The 20,144-nt window shown below is 37.2% G+C and overlaps 4 protein-coding genes and 4 non-coding genes across 10 annotated transcripts; 1 reads left to right on the forward strand and 7 right to left on the reverse strand.

Annotated features, from left to right (window-relative positions):
• Window positions 1-1,992: 1,992 nt before the first annotated feature.
• Window positions 1,993-4,695, reverse strand: LOC110869273 (probable WRKY transcription factor 26). 2 transcript variants are annotated; one of them, XM_022118579.2, is made up of 5 exons: window positions 4,370-4,695; window positions 3,921-4,064; window positions 3,243-3,793; window positions 2,992-3,153; window positions 1,993-2,556 (listed from the first exon to the last, which is right to left on the reverse strand). In XM_022118579.2, the coding sequence occupies exons 1-5, from the start codon at window positions 4,553-4,555 to the stop codon at window positions 2,130-2,132; spliced, it is 1,470 nt and encodes a 489-aa protein (XP_021974271.1). In that variant the 5' UTR covers window positions 4,556-4,695; the 3' UTR covers window positions 1,993-2,129. The 2 variants fall into 2 exon arrangements, with proteins under 2 accessions (XP_021974271.1, XP_021974263.1); XM_022118571.2 differs by having other exon boundaries at window positions 3,243-3,799.
• Window positions 4,696-7,970: 3,275 nt separating this feature from the next.
• LOC110937195 (WRKY transcription factor WRKY24) lies at window positions 7,971-10,150 on the reverse strand. 2 transcript variants are annotated; one of them, XM_022179588.2, is made up of 4 exons: window positions 9,701-10,148; window positions 9,163-9,626; window positions 8,500-8,634; window positions 7,971-8,423 (listed from the first exon to the last, which is right to left on the reverse strand). In XM_022179588.2, the coding sequence occupies exons 1-4, from the start codon at window positions 10,091-10,093 to the stop codon at window positions 8,252-8,254; spliced, it is 1,164 nt and encodes a 387-aa protein (XP_022035280.1). In that variant the 5' UTR covers window positions 10,094-10,148; the 3' UTR covers window positions 7,971-8,251. The 2 variants fall into 2 exon arrangements, with proteins under 2 accessions (XP_022035280.1, XP_022035294.1); XM_022179602.1 differs by having other exon boundaries at window positions 8,324-8,423; window positions 8,500-8,585; window positions 9,701-10,150.
• An 831-nt stretch (window positions 10,151-10,981) lies between these two features.
• LOC110911626 (loricrin-like) lies at window positions 10,982-11,605 on the reverse strand. The gene is made up of 2 exons (XM_022156270.1): window positions 11,283-11,605; window positions 10,982-11,174 (listed from the first exon to the last, which is right to left on the reverse strand). Exons 1-2 carry the CDS (start codon window positions 11,603-11,605, stop codon window positions 10,982-10,984), a joined length of 516 nt encoding a protein of 171 aa, XP_022011962.1.
• A 998-nt stretch (window positions 11,606-12,603) lies between these two features.
• Window positions 12,604-15,296, reverse strand: LOC110937217. The gene is made up of 5 exons (XM_022179612.2): window positions 15,137-15,296; window positions 13,649-13,760; window positions 13,408-13,479; window positions 12,918-13,129; window positions 12,604-12,783 (listed from the first exon to the last, which is right to left on the reverse strand). Exons 1-5 carry the CDS (start codon window positions 15,244-15,246, stop codon window positions 12,699-12,701), a joined length of 591 nt encoding a protein of 196 aa, XP_022035304.1. The 5' UTR covers window positions 15,247-15,296; the 3' UTR covers window positions 12,604-12,698.
• A 975-nt stretch (window positions 15,297-16,271) lies between these two features.
• Window positions 16,272-16,344, forward strand: TRNAV-UAC. The gene has a single exon. It is a non-coding gene; the product is annotated as a tRNA-Val (tRNA).
• Window positions 16,345-16,796: 452 nt separating this feature from the next.
• Window positions 16,797-16,867, reverse strand: TRNAG-GCC. The gene has a single exon. It is a non-coding gene; the product is annotated as a tRNA-Gly (tRNA).
• Window positions 16,868-18,445: 1,578 nt separating this feature from the next.
• On the reverse strand, window positions 18,446-18,548 carry LOC118483127. The gene has a single exon (XR_004869633.1). It is a non-coding gene; the product is annotated as a U6 spliceosomal RNA (small nuclear RNA).
• Window positions 18,549-18,667: 119 nt separating this feature from the next.
• On the reverse strand, window positions 18,668-18,738 carry TRNAG-GCC. The gene has a single exon. It is a non-coding gene; the product is annotated as a tRNA-Gly (tRNA).
• Window positions 18,739-20,144: the final 1,406 nt, after the last annotated feature.

Below are 20,144 nucleotides of genomic sequence, written 5' to 3' on the forward strand. Positions count from 1 at the left end.
TGACAAATAATCAAACAGCCAAGTGTTAGACGAAAGGCCGACCAGGTCAGACTTGCTGGCCGAACGGCTAGGCTGTTCGAACAGCCCAGCCAATCGGACATGCCAGCCGATCGACCGGGCCAGCCGATCGGCTAGCACATGGTCCCACACTTTTAAAATTTCAGGAAGCATAGTATTGAGGAAGAGATGTTCGATCGAACTGCGTTTGGTGAACATTACTCTTCGGATCATGAAATACTATACTTCAACACTTGATCGATTTTACCACTCGTTCGTAGTAGGGAATGCCAGCCGATCGAACAGGCCGTTCGATCGAGTGACATTCAGTTGAGGACTATTTCTGGAATTTCCTAGCCGATCGAGTGAGCTGGCCGATCGAGCGAACCGCTCGATCGATCGACTTGAAAGGTAGGAACACTTCAGTGTTCTCAAATGCTGCAACGAAAACTTCAAAAGTTCAAATCCTCAAACACAAACACACCAGAGGAAGAAACAATCCACTCGAATGGCCCAGCCGATCGAGCCTACCGGCCGATCGAACAGGACTGTCCAACCGGACATACCAGCCGACCGAACAGCCCGTTCGATCGAACCTACCGTTCGATCGACCAGTCCATTCGATCCATTCACACTTGTCTTATTTTTTTTCCACGTTACTCATTGTTGTGCTATCGAACTATTCAGGCTAACCCTACTCTCAGCGCTCCCTTCAATCCATAATCAATCACTGTGAGTATACTCGATCCCTTTTTGCTTTTAACACTTTTGGGTGTTACATACGTTACCTATCAAATCACAATCAAACACAAGCTATTTGAACGCTAACCATTTGCATGTGCTACTTGACTAAATGAATGCTGTTTATTATGTTTACACGTGGAGTGCTATCTACCTGCCTTAGCAACATAGTACTATAGTTTGGACTCAGCGCCCGTTCACACGGGGGTTGTTAAGGACAATTACTTGCATGGATTACGGTGGTAGTCATGTATTGCGAACCGTCTCGGATGGTCAACCCGCAGTCATTGGTACCGATGGTCCCATGTCGATAATTAACATGCTTCGTTTTCCTCTGTGTACGTGTCTGGTTATGCGTAAACTATTCGAACTCTATATATGCTATTATCAAACTTGTGTGCTCACCTTTACATTTTATGTATTGACCTTATTTTAACGTATGTGACAGGTGCTTAGGTTGCTAGGATGCTTAGGCGCGTGGTGATGAAATCGAGGCTAGGGAGTCTAGAAATAATAAACAATTGTCTGTAATAATAATTGAATCTGAGTTGTCGGAACGGAATTATTTGCCTAGTTGATTTCTATGATAACTTGTTTATTTATTTGGGATACGGAATGAGACGTATCATTTAACTGAATTTGTAATAATAGTTGTTGTGGAAACTTCTGGACAATCTGTTTCGCTCAGTGCCGCGCCCCGATGATTCCGCCATCGGTTGGGGTGTGACAAACATTTTAGTGGATCTTCCCCCTATTTAATATGATCATCATAAATGTAGGCTTATCTTATTCTCACATCCCTAAATCTTATTTTCACACCTCTTTTTACTCTATCTTTCTCTATATATATCTATGTATATATAAAGAGAGATAGAGAGAAGTAATGTGTGAATATTAACACCCATGTAGAGGGATGTGTGAATATTCACACATATTCACACCCATGTAGAGGGTGTTAATATTCACACATTACTTCCCTCTATCTCTATCTATATATATATATGTATATATAAAGAGATAGATGAGAGTGATGTGTGAATATTAACACCTTAAATGTATTATATGATTAATTAGATAGTTTATCTATCTCATAAATGTATTATATGATTAATTACATAGTTTATCTATTATTGTTTTTTTAATCAAATGAGCCTGTGTGAATAGTCTAGTTTTTTAATATACAACTTTAGTGGAAACAAATAAAAAAACTAATAAAAAAATAAATACATTACAAGTTTACAACAAACAAAAAAATTTATCTAAAAGAACAAAAACATGGTAATAAAAAACAAACGAATAATGTTTAAAAGAATCCTACTATTAAATAATTTCAAAGAAAAAACCCTACATATATGAATATGAACATGTCAAGCCCATGCAAAAAATCTATTTCAATATAGCAAGGACTCCAAAAAGTTGTCATCTGTTGGTTCATCTTTAGCTTTATGAAACATGTTCTCTGGTTTCTGTTCCGGATGCAAGTGAGTCGATCGTATCGGGTTCTCAAACCCGGATAACCCAAAACCTCCTTGGCTATGTAACCTAAATTTGGTTTCTGACGGTGATAAATAGGAGCTACAAACCGAATTCTTCATAGAGTTGTTAGGATGATGATAAGACAACCCTGACGAATTAGTTGTCATGGAGCTCATATTGTTGCTTGAGTTGGTGGCTTGCGATGATCGCATACCACGAGCCACAGGCACATCATGGTTGTGCCTCCCTTCATAGGTTGTTACTACTGATCTAGCATCATTTGATGCACGTTCCACATGCTTTCTTACTGAACAATCGGGAGTGGTGCACTTGTAATAGCTCCTATAATAGTCACACAAATAAGATAAACTTAGTCTATTTAAGTTTAATCGAGAAAACGAATAAATATGAACACTTAACTGGACAATTTTTTTATTGCAATTTTTTTTATTTGTGTCCGTACAATAAAAAAAATGTATTTGTTAGTATTTAACGAACATACATGAAATATAATAAATAATTTGAAAAGAATAGCCTATCAAAATAACATGAAAGTTATAATATACCGAATATCCATGTTCATTTAGGTATAAAATCCCATTAATATTTGAACTTAAACAAACATACACGAACAAACAACTTACCTATAGTTCGTCGTTTAATAAATTAACGAACATTTTTTCCGAGAGTTCTTAAAAATCGTATAATGTTCAATTTGTTTACGACCCTATCTATATCCACATATTACAATAAAACAAGAAAAAAAAATAATTTTACCTTGGATTAGGATTCCCTTTGACCACCTTTTGACCGTATTTTCTCCATCTATATCCATCATCAAGTATATCAATCTCACTTACAGTCTGAATCACAACTCTTGGCTCTCTTACAGTCCTGCTTCCCTCCATTGATATCCCTTCATCTTCAATCTCCATCTTCCTATTAATTAAACAACAAAAAAAAGTTCAAAAATATATTCAAAACACACACTTATCCACCTCAATATTGCTTGAACAAGATGAACTCACAATCTTTTACCCTGAGCTCCATCTTCACCAAACTCATCATCCCCGATTGAAACCGATGAATTCTCCGACGTCCCAACAAATTCCCATTGCCCAGAACCAAAAGACTGATCTGGGAAATCATTAAACTGATGAACTAGAAATGAACTATCCGAAACAGAGGACGAAGATGATCGTTTATTAGATTGCGGTTTCGGATGATTATGTTTCCCCTTATAAACAATCTCAGTAACATCCCCATCTGAAGATGTTTCCACCTTCTTCCTCATTGAACAATTCTGATGTGTGCACTTGTAATAACTCCTTGGATTTTCACTAGCTTTCACTTGTTTTTGCCCGTATTTGCGCCAATTATACCCGTCGTTTAACTTCTTGTGTGATGATTGATTGTTGTAATTGTTTAGATCACCGATGTATTTCGATTTCGATTGATTATTATAGTTGTTTAGATCACTGGAGTAGTTCGATTTCGATTGCGTGCTCTGTTTAAAAACAGGGTACTCTGTTTTCTCCAAGTTTCCATAATTTTCAAATCTTGGTTGTTGATAGATTTCCTGCAACTTTTAAATCCAATTATTGGTGATTTTGAATAAATAAAGAAACCCAGAAGAATTTGAAGTTATTTAGTCAATTCTTGTGATAAAAATTGTTGCTTGATGAAGAAATTGGGGGAATACTTACTGTTGAATGATCTGATTGGCTTTGAAATTGGAAATTTGTGAAATTGTTTTGTTCTTTTTTTATATCTTGTTCTTGAATTTGATTGTTGGGTGTCCAATTGAAGGCATCAAATGGGAAAGAGCCAGTTGTTGGAGATGCTAAAATCTACAAGAAATTAGTAAAAAAAAAGTTAGATACTCTGTTTTTATTTATGATTAAAATTGATAATAAAAATAAAAATACAAAAAACTTGTGATATGTTTTTTATTTTTGTTAATTTTAAGAAAATACCATTTGTTTTACAGTTTTACTTAGCCAAATCCGGTTTTTATACCGTACCGGATTTGGCTCAGAACACTTTAACCAGGTGTATCGGCCAGTTTAATCGGACGGTTTAACTGGTACAACCGGTCGGTTTGAAGCGGTTTTATAAAACGTTATAGAGATTGGAGAGAAATAGAAATACTTACATGAGAAGAAGATAGGAGAACAGGGGAGTCAAGGAGGGAAGAAAAGAAGGAGGAAGGTGAGGAAATTGGGAGTGAAGGGGGGTGGATTGATTTGAACTTGGGGGCGGTTGCGGTTTGCGGTCCGGTGGCGGCGACTGCGGTGGATGGTGGAGGTGGTGAATCAAAGGTGCTACCCGAAGAAGACATGAGAAGATTTTTTAGAGGGAGGAGTATGAGAAAATGAGAAGTATGATAGTTTATGTACGGAAGGATATGGGAGGGAAGAAAAGTCAAATGGTTGAAGAGTGCCTAATCTACAAGAATTTGCTTGGTATTTTACCTTGATCCCATCTCTTAAATGATATAATTCAGTGTATTAAATACACGTATAAGCTAGTGGGACTCCACCACGCTACACGGTGAGTATTCGCTTCTTATCGTTGCGGTCTGTTACGACATCGGCTAAGACTTGGTTTTTACTTCATCATTTGGAAAAAAAAACTTGTTAAAAATAAGTAAGTTGCAACTATGAAATTAAAATTTTATAAAACATCATAGTTCAATGTTGTAAAAGGAAAAAGAATCATAAAAAAATAAACGGTTAAGCAGGTAAGACAATATGTTTGTGCTTCGAGGACTTGTATATTATTACGCACAATTCAATTTCAAGTAAAGATGACTCGATTCATTTGTCATCTCTAAACCCGACTAGTCATTTAATTTTCCAGACCAAACTTTTGATATGCGCTTTGACCTATGGATTTATTGAAGATGTAATTGAAGACGGATGAGCACCGGACGTTTGGTTTATAAAGAACAGGTTGTTTTGTTCTTTTGAGCGAATTTGTCGGAAATACGGATTGTGCAGATTCCACGGATCCACATTTGAAGTGGGATCGAGATGAAGCTTTAGAAACTTAAATGTAAAAACTATGAAGATGAAAGTTTTCTTTGGATAAAAATGGATTAATGTAAAAACCTCCATGGCCCTGTCCATATGTAAAACCTCCTCGGCCTGGCCCATGTGTAAAACCTCCTTGGACCCCTTGTATGGACTCTGTATATGTTGGTAAATTGGAGCCATAGATCATAGAGTTTGGCGGATAAAAAGGAGCGGGTGGGATAAAAGGGATAAAACGGCATGGTGCTCACATAGTTGAGTGAGTTGGTGGGTTGTGATGACGGGCCGGCAAGCATGGTGGTCGCGTTCCTGGTTGAGATGGCAGGCGGACGACCACCAGCCCCCGGTATAGGATGGTTGTGTTTCCATGTATAGGTTGTTAACACAAAAATTTTGTATCATCAGGTGCTCTCTCCACTCTCTTTTTAACTGGACAACCACGGGTCTTGCCCTCAAAGTAGGTCCTGTAAGATTACAAAAATTATGTTAGTATATTTAATCAATGCTAAATATTTCAATAAAATTATTATATACTTTAATGTAAAATAAAAACAATTTTTTGTATACCTTGGATTAGGATTTTGTTGGAGGATTCTTTTACCTTTATTTTTCCATTGGTATCCATCATCAAGTACATTGATATCACTTTCTGTTCGAATCGTAATTGTGTTCTGTTCATATTTTTCACTCTAAACAATTTAACACAAAATAATAAAAATCACACAAGGGGTCAGGTTGGTTTAAGGTCTAAGACCGTGGGGTATGGTGGGGTGTGGGTTGGGGGCATGGTGCGACACGTGAAATATGGGGCATCCAAGACCAAAAGCCAATTTCAAAGGGGTATGGTGGGGCGTGGCTGGGGTGGCGTGGCTAGTGCTCTTGGCCAATGAGGTTCCGCCATGTTATGTGGGTAGCCCCGCCCAACGCCCGGTTTGAATCCCACGCCAAACGGGCCACGCCGAAACCCAAGCCCACCTGGGGTGGTGACTTGGGCGTTTGTACCCAACCTACGCCCCAACCCCCGCCCCATACCCTATAGTCTAAGCGGTTTGGTTCGGTTCACGATTCGGTTTTTACTTTTGACGGTTTAATGGTTTGATATGTATTTGAACTTGGAACCAGTCATGTAAAGTCATGTAAACGGAGCCTGTGTTTAACTTTAATTATTTATATATCATTTTTCTTTTTTGTTTTCTAGAATATATAATTGCATTCCAAAAATTTAAACACAACCCGTCAAACTCTGAAGTCAGCGTGGGCTCGGTTAAGACGACATAGTCTGGCCGGAGTGGGGCAACAGGGCTCTCTAATTTAGAGAGTGCGGTAGCCTAATACAAGAAAGTCGCTGTTCCAAATAAAACAACTAATAATTTTGAAAAAAAAGCCGGTTCAAACAGTTAAAACCGTATTATGAAAACATAGAACCCTTAAAACAAGTCATCCCGACAAGTTAACCCAAACGGGGCTACCCGACATTTGAATCTTGTAATTTGAACACGAGGAGTTAGCTCCAGTGGCAGCGGTGGTGGTGGTAGTGGTGGGTCTGATGGTGATTTAGAAGACACGAGTTAGGAGGGGTTGGTTGGTAGGATACAGTTATATTTTCAGTTAACTGTCTCCTTATGTTGCAACTGCCTATCAAATGGGAGTTGTATTTAACTGATTGGAATAATTTACAACTCTTGTATTTTGTAAGTTTATAATTGAGTTGTCTTATCAAGTTTTTTAATAGACAAGTACCCGCTTAATTAAATATGTCAACCTGTTTACAACCCACTCAACCCGTTTATTATAACACGCAGATCATTTTAAATATTAGTTTAAATAAATTGGTTAAACATATATCGTTTGGGTTACATGATTTTTGGTGTGTATGGTTCAGAGTTGATGCATTCGAGTATTCGGGTTAGATGTTTCTATCTAAACCCCGACAAATCAACACAAATACTAATAGGGGGGTTCGTGGCCCGGTTTATAAAGCTTTTAGGTTATATCAAAACCAAACCGTTAGTAACGGTTTTAGATCCTATAAAAACAGCCAAACCGAATCAAACGTAATTGTTACTACCGGTTTGACTCGAATTTGGTTTTATGATTTTAAATTATCGAACCTTGAATTAAAAGAACCAACTTGGGTAGTCCAGTTGGCCACCGACACCCACCTCTTTCCAGAGGTACCGGGTTCGAGTATTGGGAGTGGCATATGTCGCCCAGGGTAAGAACTTGGCATGGGGAAGTCACCGCGGAGCTAGCTTGGTCGGGTAGCGGCTCCCAGAGTGAGATCACTCCGGCGGTTGGGAGGACCGTGCACTACCCCCCCCCCCCCCCAACCCCAACCCCAACCTTGAATTAAAAGGTGGCATAAGTTATAAAAGCAAAAATAACCTAAAGGCAATTCGAACTAATATTATAAGATCCTACAACTCCTATACGACCGATCGAAAGTTTTAAGCCTTTTTTACCTAGAATTCTAAATGACCGATCTAAAGTTTTTAGAAAAATTAATCTCAAACCAAACAGATAACCGGTTTTAACAGTTTAAACAAAATAATAAAAGTTTTTTTTTTCTTTTTTGATATCATGGTTAACTTAGAAATCTTAACATATAAAGTTGAGTTTTATGGGAATTATTTCACAAGTTTAATAAATAATTTTAAATATTAAGAATGTGTACATGTCAAGTACTTACAAAATGCAAGTTTTAAACCAACTCTAGAAGGATGGACAAGAATCACACACGACGGTTGTCTTATTGATATCACATTTCATTGGTTACAAATTGAATTGAAAACAGAACACTTAACCTACCATGAACTATACAACTGTTCTCATACTCCCTTGCTAAATGCTAACTAACAATTAACAAACTAACTTTTCATTATTGACAACTACAGCCCTCCTACTATGAGTAAAGTACAATTAACCCCTCAGACTTCAAACACAGCATCTAACAACTTTAGCACAGCAAGGATTACAAAAGTTGCTAATCTCTGGGTTCATTGCTAGTTGGCGGGTTGCGATGATGACCGACCGCGATCTTGACCACTACCAGCCACCGGCACAGGATGGTTATGCTTCCGTTCATAGGTTGTTATCACAGACTTTATATCATTGGGTGCACGCTCCACTCGCTTTTTCACTGGACAATCAGGGGTGGTGCACCTAAAGTATATCCTGTAGAAATTACAAATATTTTAGTAAACATATTTATATAAATTTATAATACTAAAACGGAAACAGTTTTTGATACCTTGGATTAGGATTCCCTTTGACATATTTTGTACAATACTTTTTCCATTTGTATCCATCATCAAGTATGTCAATATCACTTTCAATCTGAATGCTAATTATGTCATTTACATAATTTTGTTCACTCTCAATCTTCCTATATAACAAAAAAAAAAAAAAAAAATACACAAGACCGGAGGGTTTTTATTAGGGAGTTCATAAAAAAAACACAATCGAACCTTCCAAACTACAACAAGTCGGTTGGTTTGACGCGCAAATGTTTCTGTTCATGATTTGGTTTTGACGGTTTACTAATTGTGTCCGGATTAAAACTTGGAATCAACTATGTAACTGTCGTATAACTATTATTAATTTATATAATTTTTTTACTTTTTGTGATCATTATAAAATTTTAACCTTAAACCTTTGTGATCATATTAGATTTTAACCATAAACTTTTTTTTTTTTTTGAAAAAAAAAAATTTAAATATTGGTTCGAACAGCCAAAACCGTATTATTAAACCGTCTAACCGGTAAAACTAGCCGGTCCAGCCGACCCACCAACTCAACTACTTTGGATTATCATACCCCACAAACTGACCCGACTCAACTGACCCGACAGTGATTTTACATTTGAATCTTGAATACACTTATAATTTGAACAAGAGGAGTTAACTTAACTCACCGTCTTTTATTACTCCGAGACTCATCTGCAATAACCGAAATCGGATCAAACTCATCACCACTGACCCGAATCGGATTTTCTTGAGTCACAACTTGCCCAGAACCACTAGATGGACCTTGGAAAACATTAAGTTGCTGATCCGAAGCCGAAGAAGAAGGCGATCGTATAGTAGATCGTGGTTTTGTATGATTATGTTCACCGTGATAAGTGATCCGTGTAATATAACCATCAGAAGATGTTTCCACCTTCTTCTTGATCAAACATAATGGAAACTGGCACTTGTAATGAATTCTTTTATGACCAGAACTCACTTCTTTGTGGGTATATTTCTTCCACTTATACCCATCATCATCATCAATCTTCAATTCGCGATTGCCGATGTTAACATCACCTGAGTTCTGAACTGGAGGCCCTGTTTCCACCATCTTTCCACGGTTTTCGGATTCGGGTTGTTGAATGTTTTCCTGAAAATATTAAATCCGATTAGTTGTGATTTCTTGAAGAATTATAGAAACCCAGATGAATTTGAAGTTCTTACAGTTGACGGAATTGATTGGGTGCCTGTGGAATCCTGCTGTTGTTGAATTTGATCGTTTGGTTCACATTCCCAATTGGTGTCTTTGATGTCTTCAAATGGGGAAAGCTGGGTGTAATACTCTATGTACGGTTCTGGATTTTGATTGTCGGGTTTCCAATCCCAATCGTGGTCATCGAAGGCGAAGTCGAATGCGAAAGAATCGCTAAAAGATTGTAAAGAATCGGAAATACTTATTTCGGAAGAAGGGAAGAGATCGGTGGAGGAGGAGCCGGTGGGGATATGGTCGTAGGAGGAAGGTGGGAATGCGGTATTCGGTCCGGTGGTAGTAGCTGTAGCTCCGGCGGTGGTGGATGGTGGAGGAGATGGTGGTGATGATGGTGATTTGGAAGTCATGTTTGAATTTTGGAGGGAATGTTCAGTTTATTGTCTGTTATAACTGATTGGATCAAGTTGGGTTTATATTTATAACTGATTGGATTGTAATAAAACTACGTCGTTTAACCTGTTTGTCAGCCCATCATCCACATGTTGGCCCGTTAACAACCCATTGAGCCCATTTATTACAACCCCAATTCTTTTATGACATGTTTAACACGTTCTAAGTGAGTGTTTGACTCGATTAAGATAAGTTGGTTAAACGGATTGCATGGGTTACATGATCTTAGTGTGTGCGGTTTAGAGTGGATGCCTTTGGTACACTGTTACGAACATATATTTGGGCCGTGTTTAGGTTAGACGATTCTACTTGACAAAACTAAAACCTGCCAAACTGACACAATTACTACTAAGGTGTTCATGGTCCGTTTTGAAAATCTTTTAGATTACACCAAAACTAAACTGTTAGTGATGGTTTTGGATCACTATAAGCCACTACCAAACCGTTGATATTTAAAACCACACTAATATTACACAAGGTTATGCATCACGGGTTGTACCATGGGTTTTAGTGGGTTGTACCAACCTTTTGCTTTTTTTTTTTTTTTTGAGTGAATTGCAAGTATTGCCCTTTATTTTTATACCTATTTGCAGACGCTGTCCTTTATGTTTAAAATTGACGAGTTTTGTCCTTTATGTTTTCAAATCATACACGTTTTGTCCTTTAGCCCTAACCCAATTAAATTTTTCTGTCAAATCTGGTCACGTGCAATGCACATGAGGGTAAAATTGTCTTTTCACCCTATTCTTTAAAAATACATAAAAAAGAAAAAAAATTTATATATCATAGCAAAACCCTTTCTTCCCCAAATCAATCCCATTTTGAACAACCTGCAACAATTCTCTTCAACAACCTGCCACCATATCCCTCACACCCGTACCACCACCACCACCCCAAACCACCATCCACCCCACACCACCTTGCCCCACCATCCACCACCCACTCAACACCATCACAACCACCATCTCTAAATCCCCACAAACCGCTGCCCCACCATTCACCACCCGGGTGCTGCCATCGCCACATCCACCCCCAAATCTGAAGTTCTAAACAATTGACCCCAAATCCCTAAATTTTATGCAGAGGATTATAAAAAAAAAAGAACCCAAAATTGCACAAACTAACAATGAGGGAAATCACGTTTACGAGGGGGGACGTCTTCTGATGGCCGATTTTATGGACCCACAAGAAGTTAAGAATCGGGTTGACCCACCTCCACCATCGCCAGTAACTCCAGCCACCACCACTCTACCTCCACCTACCGCCACAATACCTCCACCTACCGCCACCTTGTAACCACCACAGCCCTCTCCCAGACTGAAACAACAGCTTCCTCCTCCACCTTCCCTCCCACCTCCACCGCCACTGTCGAACCCACCACCAGCCAGAAACCGTGCACCACCACCACCGGAGAAAGTCGATCCACCGATTGTTACATTGGATGATCTTTTTAAGAAAACGAGAGCCATTCCTCGTATCTACTACTTACCCAGATGGGGGAATCAATTAATGAACTAAACCCAAATGGGGGAATCAATTGACAAGAACACAAACACACAGTGAGTGTGTGAGAATCAAGATTCAACTAATGAACTAAACCCAGATGGGGGAATCAATTATCAACAAAAAGGAAGAATCTTTATGGTTTAGTAAAGAAAACCCAGATGATTTAACCCTAATTAATGAAGTGGGGGGTGCAAGATTGGTATAATTATGAGGTAAAAACTAACAAAGATGAGTAATTATTTGAGGGTTTTGACTGTGGAGATCTTGAGAGAGAGAGAGAGAGAGAGAGAGAGAATAATCAATGAATACAGAAATGGTAGTAGAGAGAGAGGTGTGAGAGAGAGTGGTTTAAGCTAGTATTTTTTTAATTTTAATAAAATGCTTAAATATTTAGTTATTTATATAATTAGTCCTTAAAAGGGTGAAATGACAAAATTACCCTCATGTGCAAGGCACATGATCATATTTAACTGGAAAAACAGACTGGGTTAAGCCCAAAGGGTAAAACGTGCTTGATTTTTAAACATAAAGGACAAAACTAGTCAAATTTAAACATAAAGGACACCGCCTGCAAAGAGGCGTAAAGATAAAGGACAAAACTTGCAATTCACTCTTTTTTTTTTAATCTTTTTGTATACTTTTAACCATATACTTTTACATATTTTACAATCTAACCCCAAAGTTATCACTTTCGAATTTAGCTCCCTGTAGTTTTCATCTTGCACATTTTTCGTTTGGTCTAAATTTTGTGAGTTGGTACGCCACAACGTGCGTGTGTAGTTCAACGTTTTTACGCATATTTTTTCGTTAAACGGGCCCATCACAACATGTTGGTCCTAAATCGACTTAGTTATTGTTTTCTGTGTTTTACGTTTCGCTTGAGTGGTTTAACGTGTTTACGTCTACTTTTGGTTCGTTTTTTTTTTTCTTTTATAATACATAGAAGCGATGAATGAAGATTATGAATGAATGAACAAAGTTCATCTACATTACAAGAAAGTTAGTTACAATCCATACAACCGATTTACAAAATTTACATGTACATAATTATTTGTATCAAGAATGGTATGTGTTGCGTGGATGCGCTTCTGAAGCAGGTTGTTGCAGATAGATCTTTGTTGGATCACTCGGATCAACGTATCTGTTCAAATCAAATGAAACAATGAATCATTAAGAGCATTCACAACTCAAACCGGACCCGCTCATAAGTGAACAGGTAGGTCAAAAATGTCGCATTTAGTTATAACAAATTGTTAATGCAAGGATGATACTTACGCGCAGTTCATCATTTCATCAACTGGGGTATGGGCTGCCCTTAAAGGATCAACATGGATTGCATTTCCAGAATCAAATTGTTGATTATATTGTCTAACCAATTTTATCAAGTTGAAAAATAAGGGCACAAATGTTCCACACCCTCCATGTTTGAACAAAATCTTGAAAGAGTGAGAAGGGTACATTGCCCTGTTCTGATCATATGGTAGTACCTGCAATTTAACATCATCCCATAAGTTGGACCTTTTCTACATAATGAAACGGGTTGGGTCGAATTGGATTGACCCAGACCACTTTTTCTACAAAGTATCAAAAAATGGTATCTTTTGATCTGTTCAACCCATTTGACCCGTTTCCCTTTTAGCTTCAATTCAACCCCGGTTTGACCCATTATAGATACAATAAACCAAATCGACCGTTCTTAGGTAGACGGGTTGAAACTGAAATTGCAACCTCTAGATTATATAAGTATATTCTACAGTCTACTTACGGGCTCTACGCATCCAGATATATTGTTGCAGTGAAAGACTGGTTGGTGAAACTTTTCATCGTGCACGTACAGCTGCAAGAGTAAACAAAATATCAGAAAACGGGACACATACATGATCATGTTACCAACATTGAACAATTTCCCTCAAACTTGGAGATTTTTGATCATAAAAAAAATTAAAAAACTTAAAAAGTAGTAAATTAACCGATATTCAAGTAATAAGTTGAAAGATTATTCGTACCAGAGGCATGTCGAAAGCAGTAAAAATCTGTGTAGGTTTATCAGCAACCAACACAATGCGAACATTCGACAAAAAGACCCTACCCTTTGCTTTCACAGTTCCTCCATTAGCCCTGAAATTTTATCATAAAGTAACATTGAGTCTGGTTGAATCATTCATAAGTTGATAAGATGATCATTCAAGTAGCACAATTGTTAAATTATAAACTAAATTTAGTTCTTATGGATTATATATAAGTAGGTTATGTGATACTGTGATACATTTTCGCGTGCAATCAAATGGCCAAAGGTTCTAAGAACAAAGTTCTTCATTTAAAATTGAGTTAATTGCATAGTTAGTCCCTGTGGTTTGCCCAAAGTAACATACTTAGGTACTAATAGTTTAAAATCACATTCTAGGGTATTAACTTTTCATTTTGTAACATTTGGAGGTATTAACGTGTTATTTGTAGGTTTAAAATCACATTCTATTAGTACCTAAGTATGTTATTTTGTGCAAACCACAAGGACTAACTATGTTAACACCCTAGAAGTTAATACCTCAAAACGTTAAAAAATGAAAAGTGAATACCCTAGAAGGTGATTTTAAACTATTAGTACCTGAGTATGTTATTTTGTGCAAACCACAGGGACTAACTATGTAATTAACTCTTTAAAATTCAATCAAAAACTCCTCATATAAAAGATACGATAATTAGGGGTGTAAACGATGCGCAACGGCTCGAGAGCTACCCGGGATCGGATCGGTAAAAAGCTCGAACGAGTCGAGCTTTAACGAGCCCTAGCCCGAGCTCGAGCCTGAAATATAACTCGTTTAGCTATCGAGCCCAAGCTCGAGCTTTGCATACAAAGATCATTTAGGCTCGCGAGCCTAAACATAATTATATATATATATATATATATATATATATTATATAACAATGGTGGGCCGAGCTCGAGCCGAGTTTTGACTCATTTAAGAAGCTATATTGAAGCGAGCTCTAGCCGAGCTTTGAACTCGTTTAAGATTGTTCTCAAATCATCTCGAGCCGAGCCGAGCCGAGCCGGACTCGAGCTTTAGATTTTACTTACGAGCCGAGCTCGAGCTCAAAATTTTAGGGAACCGAGCCGAGCTCGAGCTCGAGCTTCACAAAAATATCATGAGCCGAGCTCAAGTTGTGGAAGGCTCGGGCTCGGCCCGGCTCATTTACACCCCTGACGATAATTAATAAAAGTCTCAATAATTAAGGAGTTAAATATTATTCAAATCTTGAGATAATCTTCAACCTGGATCCCATTCCGGAACGGGTTCATCGTCACCCGCATCATTATGTATTTAGCATGATTAAACTTATGATTAGCGAATTAAAAATGAAAACCTAGTCAACAACCAATCAACAAACCCGAGATAATAAGCAATACAAGGAGTCCTAATGAAAACAAATTGATCAACATTTAGGATTAAGGATTAAGGAACAAGCATGAAAATGAAGAAAAAGATGATAGTGACCCGTGGATGTTGTTAATTTCGAATTCGATTCCATCTCTGATCAACACAAACATCTCGTTGACGAATGCAACCGGCATACCGTTACCGTAAAGATGCGGGTTTAGGGCCATGTTCAAATCTACCGATAACGAATGAGAAATATTATAATTCTAATTCTAATTCTTACAGTTAATCAGAATTATGAAGAAATCCGCAAGTGATTATTGAATTCTGCTCCGTCCAAAATGTACGATATTCCAGAAATTACAGGAAGAAGGTTTTAAGAGAAAAATCGGAAGCCACGTAAGCTAAACAATAATCGCTTCACTCGGATTGAATGTAAAAATGTTACGGCAGTTTGGAACAGAAACAAAGTAGCCCTGTCTGTTCAGAAGGGATGTTTAAAAACATGTATAACCGACTTAAGCTAAAACGGTTGGTTTGGTCAGGTTAATAATAAGGCCACTGGGGGCGGTTCCGTGATGGCCAAATATCACGAGTGATGGACCTTAGAACACCGCCGCCACCATAGTTTATAACGAGTGAAATTTATAACTCGTGGATTTTATCACGCCGTGGAAAATGGAAATTGTGAAGGAACATGGGGGTTTATTTTTGGGTGTTGTGAGTGATGATCACCGCCACTAAAAAATATTGTGAGTGATAAAATAATGGTTGATGACATGACGGAATTTGATTGGGTGTTGTTAGTGATGAAATTTTAACCACCCCCACTCCCCTAATACGGTTCAGTTTATAGTTTAAAACCGGTTTTCATGGCTGGGTTTACAATTTGGACCGGTTAGGTAAACAAAACCGTCGTTTAGCCATGATTGCATGAACTAACTAGAAGTTTCGTCCTAATCCGTGTAACACAAATCGACCTGACAGACCCTCATTACGCATTAAGTCATTTTAAGCATCATAATAAGCAAAAAAAAATATGCCCAGATTCATTATTAATTGAAATATAGTTAACAGAATAGAATAGCTAGTATGATGTCACAATAATAAACTGAAACACATAGATTTTACATACCTTTTAAATACTATTTTTTCATGAAAATAAGACCATGGCAGCATCACTGGTATTTCGTCAAGTTGCATGGTTAAAATTGTCATGACATAGCAAGTAGTTGACGTCTGTACATAAGATGTTTCTGTGGTGTAGTGGTTATCACGTTTGCTTTACACGCAAAAGGTCTCCGGTTCGATCCCGGGCAGGAACAAATAGACATGTCCTTTTTTATTTTTTGCTCTTAAAAAAAGAAAAGCTAACCCGGGCAATTGGGGCTGGAATAGATGTAGGCATGTAACAATCGAATTCACAGATCTAGTGTTGATTAATGTCAGCAGAACATGTTAAAGTACAAAATAAAAAATTCTTTTTTTTTAAACACCAATTTCATTAGGAAAAAAATCAGCTGGGAGTTTTGGGTAACGGACACGAATACATTCTGAACGGAAGTAGCTGTTTGTGTCAGCCGACGATTTGTGGGCATATAATTTAAATGGCAATAGGGCCTCAAATTGATGTATCATTTATGGTAGATTGTGTATACATTTTTTTAAGGGGAAAAAGGTTTAAAAAAAAGGAATGCTCAGAATCGCTTCATAATTCGAAAGATCGAACAGCTGTGATAAACCAACATCACAATGAGCGCAGTTTCTTCATAGCAAATGCACCAGCCGGGAATCGAACCCGGGTCTGTACCGTGGCAGGGTACTATTCTACCACTAGACCACTGGTGCTTGATGCTCATTTTCTGGGTGATGTTTGTTATGACTTATTTGTTTAAGCACCAGCTTGTAAATGATAGATTAATTTGAGCATGATACTGCAACATATAATCTGGAAATTGCAGTACAATTCATTTGGTAAAATACAAAGGCTAATAATCTAGATCATGTTTGAGTTTAGACTAAATAGTTCAGGACAAGTTTTTGGTCGAACGAGTACTACTACATTTAGCTAAAGTGCGAAATGAAACATGCTGTGTCAACACATCTGGTTCTCATGTTGGCCCTTTATTTTTTAAAGAAAATACTCAGGATAGATTGCGTTCAATGATGGGCGCGTGAATAAAGTTTTGAAGCTCTGGGTAGTAAGAAAAAAACACTTGAATCGATTTTCTCTCTTCATGTCTATGGCTCACTACATCTCTGCTTCTCGAGAGTCGACTTGAAGACTTCCCTCCGTATTTTAGTCTTCATGTGTGTCTTCACATACAATTTTTATCAAGTAATTTATGATAAGGTGTTTGGGTTGTGTTCTACTCAAACAAGTCAAATAAAAAAAAGCAAAAGGGAAACTAGTCAAACGGGTAAACAGGTTACTCCATACAAGTATACAACTAACTATAAGTTTTTAATCAATAATAGTAAGTTAAAAATCGTTAAAGTACTTCTTTTACTCATAATAGACAATTAGTCACAACCCTGGACCCGCCCAGCGCTATAGCCTTACAACCCATACTAAAAATGACATGTTCCGACTGTTACCCGCCTCAACGATACAAAGGTTGACAAAGGCGAGGAAGCTGCTTTCTTGTGAACCGTTACTATGGTGGGTCAGGTCAAGTTGATCCATAAACGCTTTGTGCCTTCTTTTGAATTTCTTGTTTTTAATGGGTCAAACCGGGTAATCTTTTTAGGAATATTGGATTTTAATAATCCCAACTATTTGTCGTTGGCTGCCAACAGTACCAACTTTAAAAATAACCACGGACAGAATTAAGTAATTTTTTCACAAGGACTTCATCTTCAAGAGTTGAGCCTGATGTTCATTTAAAAAAAGAGATAAATTTTATAAAGATGAAGATGAGTGGTGATCCTCCACTAAAAAAAACAGATAAAGTGATTTCATATAGATTTTGATAATTTTATTTTGAAATTAATGTTTCGACGATGATGATGTACTTGTGCACAGCCATGCTAATCTTCTTTGTATCGCTCCGAAGGGACGATAACCATTGCTCCGCTCGGCTATACATAGAAGTCGGAAGTTCATTAAAGAAAGAGATTAGGTTTTATGAAAATGATGATGAGATGGTGATCCTCCACTAAAAAAACAGATAAAGTTGATGGTGGTTTAGATGACCAATTAGTAGTGATGAAAGATTCTGATGAGGATTGAGGTTTAAATATGATGACATTATTCATGATGTGATCCTTGGGAGAAAGATAAAGAAGTTCAGGAAGATTCATTGGTCCTCATGATGCAAGTTTAGAACCTCAAGTGATGGACGAAGAATCAATAAAAATGCTCGATCCATGAACCAGTGTCGATGGAAACAACGATGAAGTATGAAACGAGAAAACGATTGGGAAAAAAATTTGTACCATTTCTCGATTTGTGCGTGTCATCCTTGCGCAGGGGCCATGCTAATCTTCTCTGTATCGTTCCAATTTTATCGGATGTCCCCGAGGGGACGAAATCTGTTGCTCAGCCTGGTTATAGATACCAGCCACAACTTCATCTCTGGGTCGATGTGGGACGAAATGCTTTCAAACATCTTGAAATACATGCACACTGATTCATTGTAAAAAGAATGCACCAGCCGGGAATCGAACCCGGGTCTGTACCGTGGCAGGGTACTATTCTACCACTAGACCACTGGTGCTACATGTGTACCACCGAGAAAATCTTCTAATCAATATTAATAAGTAAATAAACTATTGAAGAAGCAACTTGCAGTCTTGTAGATTTTGGTGTATTCATGGTTTACAATGGAGTTGCACACTTTTAAATGTAGCACACAAAACAATAATCTATTTAAGTTTCTTGCATTTGAGTTTTTGGAATATTTATGATTTGTTCTAAAAAAATTACATCTAATTATAACAAAGAAATAGATAAGGTGAATTATGTTTCAATTTCTGTAGACTATTATAAATTTATTACAGCCTTATAGGTATAAGGTTATCTGACTAGCATCTTATGCTCCAAATACGATTGGTATTTGTTCTTTCTATAAGTATAAACCATATATCTGTAAAGTCAAGACGAGGCATATGGACAATCAAGTGAATATTCTTGTGATTGGTGTATGTTATATTTTGCGAACACAAAATAGTACATGCATTTTGAGATATACATACGTGTAGATTCTAATATAGTAGTTGGTATTTGAAATCACATATTATATGTCTTTTTCTTTCGTAATTTATTTTATACCTTAAATGAAATGCAGATGTGTAGTTTGTATACACTGTTGGGTTGTTGACATATACATATGTATAGGGTCTGCTATAGTAGTTGGTTTTATATATATACATATAGCCTATTTTGTATACATTATTTTTGTCGCACATTCACAATTTTGGATCTTACATCTTGATTTTAAATTCACGGTTCTTAGCCGAGGCGTGTATACAAGTAATGCAATTTGACGATACAAATACCTATGCAAAAAAAAAACACTTGAAATCCACCATGCATCATGTCGATTCACTTAAAAAAAGAAACCACTGACTATCGACGGCCATAAATTTGTGAGATAAATCAATTGAGGGACATATTGTAAAACTAATGTATTTTTACACCTTGCACTACTTGATGGAAACAAAGCAGTTCAAAGCTATACAAGGTACCTCGCTACATTTCTTTTACCAACACATGTGTATCATATAATTTTTTGTTACACACGCATCATATAATTTTTTGTTTCATACACATGTGCATGCCTTCAGTTTTTTTTAGAAAATGCACACATACATATAATAATAGTAAAATACTTCTATCTATATGAAATATGGAACTATACCACAAGGAAAAATAATTGGGTCTTTTAGGGGAATATTGGAGAAGAAACGGTCTTTTTTTTTACATTTGTATCTATATGTACAGAACATATATATTTGATTTTTTTAATAATAATGTGAATTGCATGCAAATACTAAAGGGTTTGTAGGCTAGCGGTTTCAATGTGTACATAATGGTATTCCTCCTCAAGTGGTTAACGGTTCTAATTCCATTACCTGCATATCACATTATGATTAGGATGGTGTGTCTGAGTTAGGCGTTAAA

The sequence above is a fragment of the Helianthus annuus genome, chromosome 1 (genome assembly GCF_002127325.2).
Source record: "Helianthus annuus cultivar XRQ/B chromosome 1, HanXRQr2.0-SUNRISE, whole genome shotgun sequence".
Classification (NCBI taxonomy): Eukaryota; Viridiplantae; Streptophyta; class Magnoliopsida; order Asterales; family Asteraceae; genus Helianthus; species Helianthus annuus.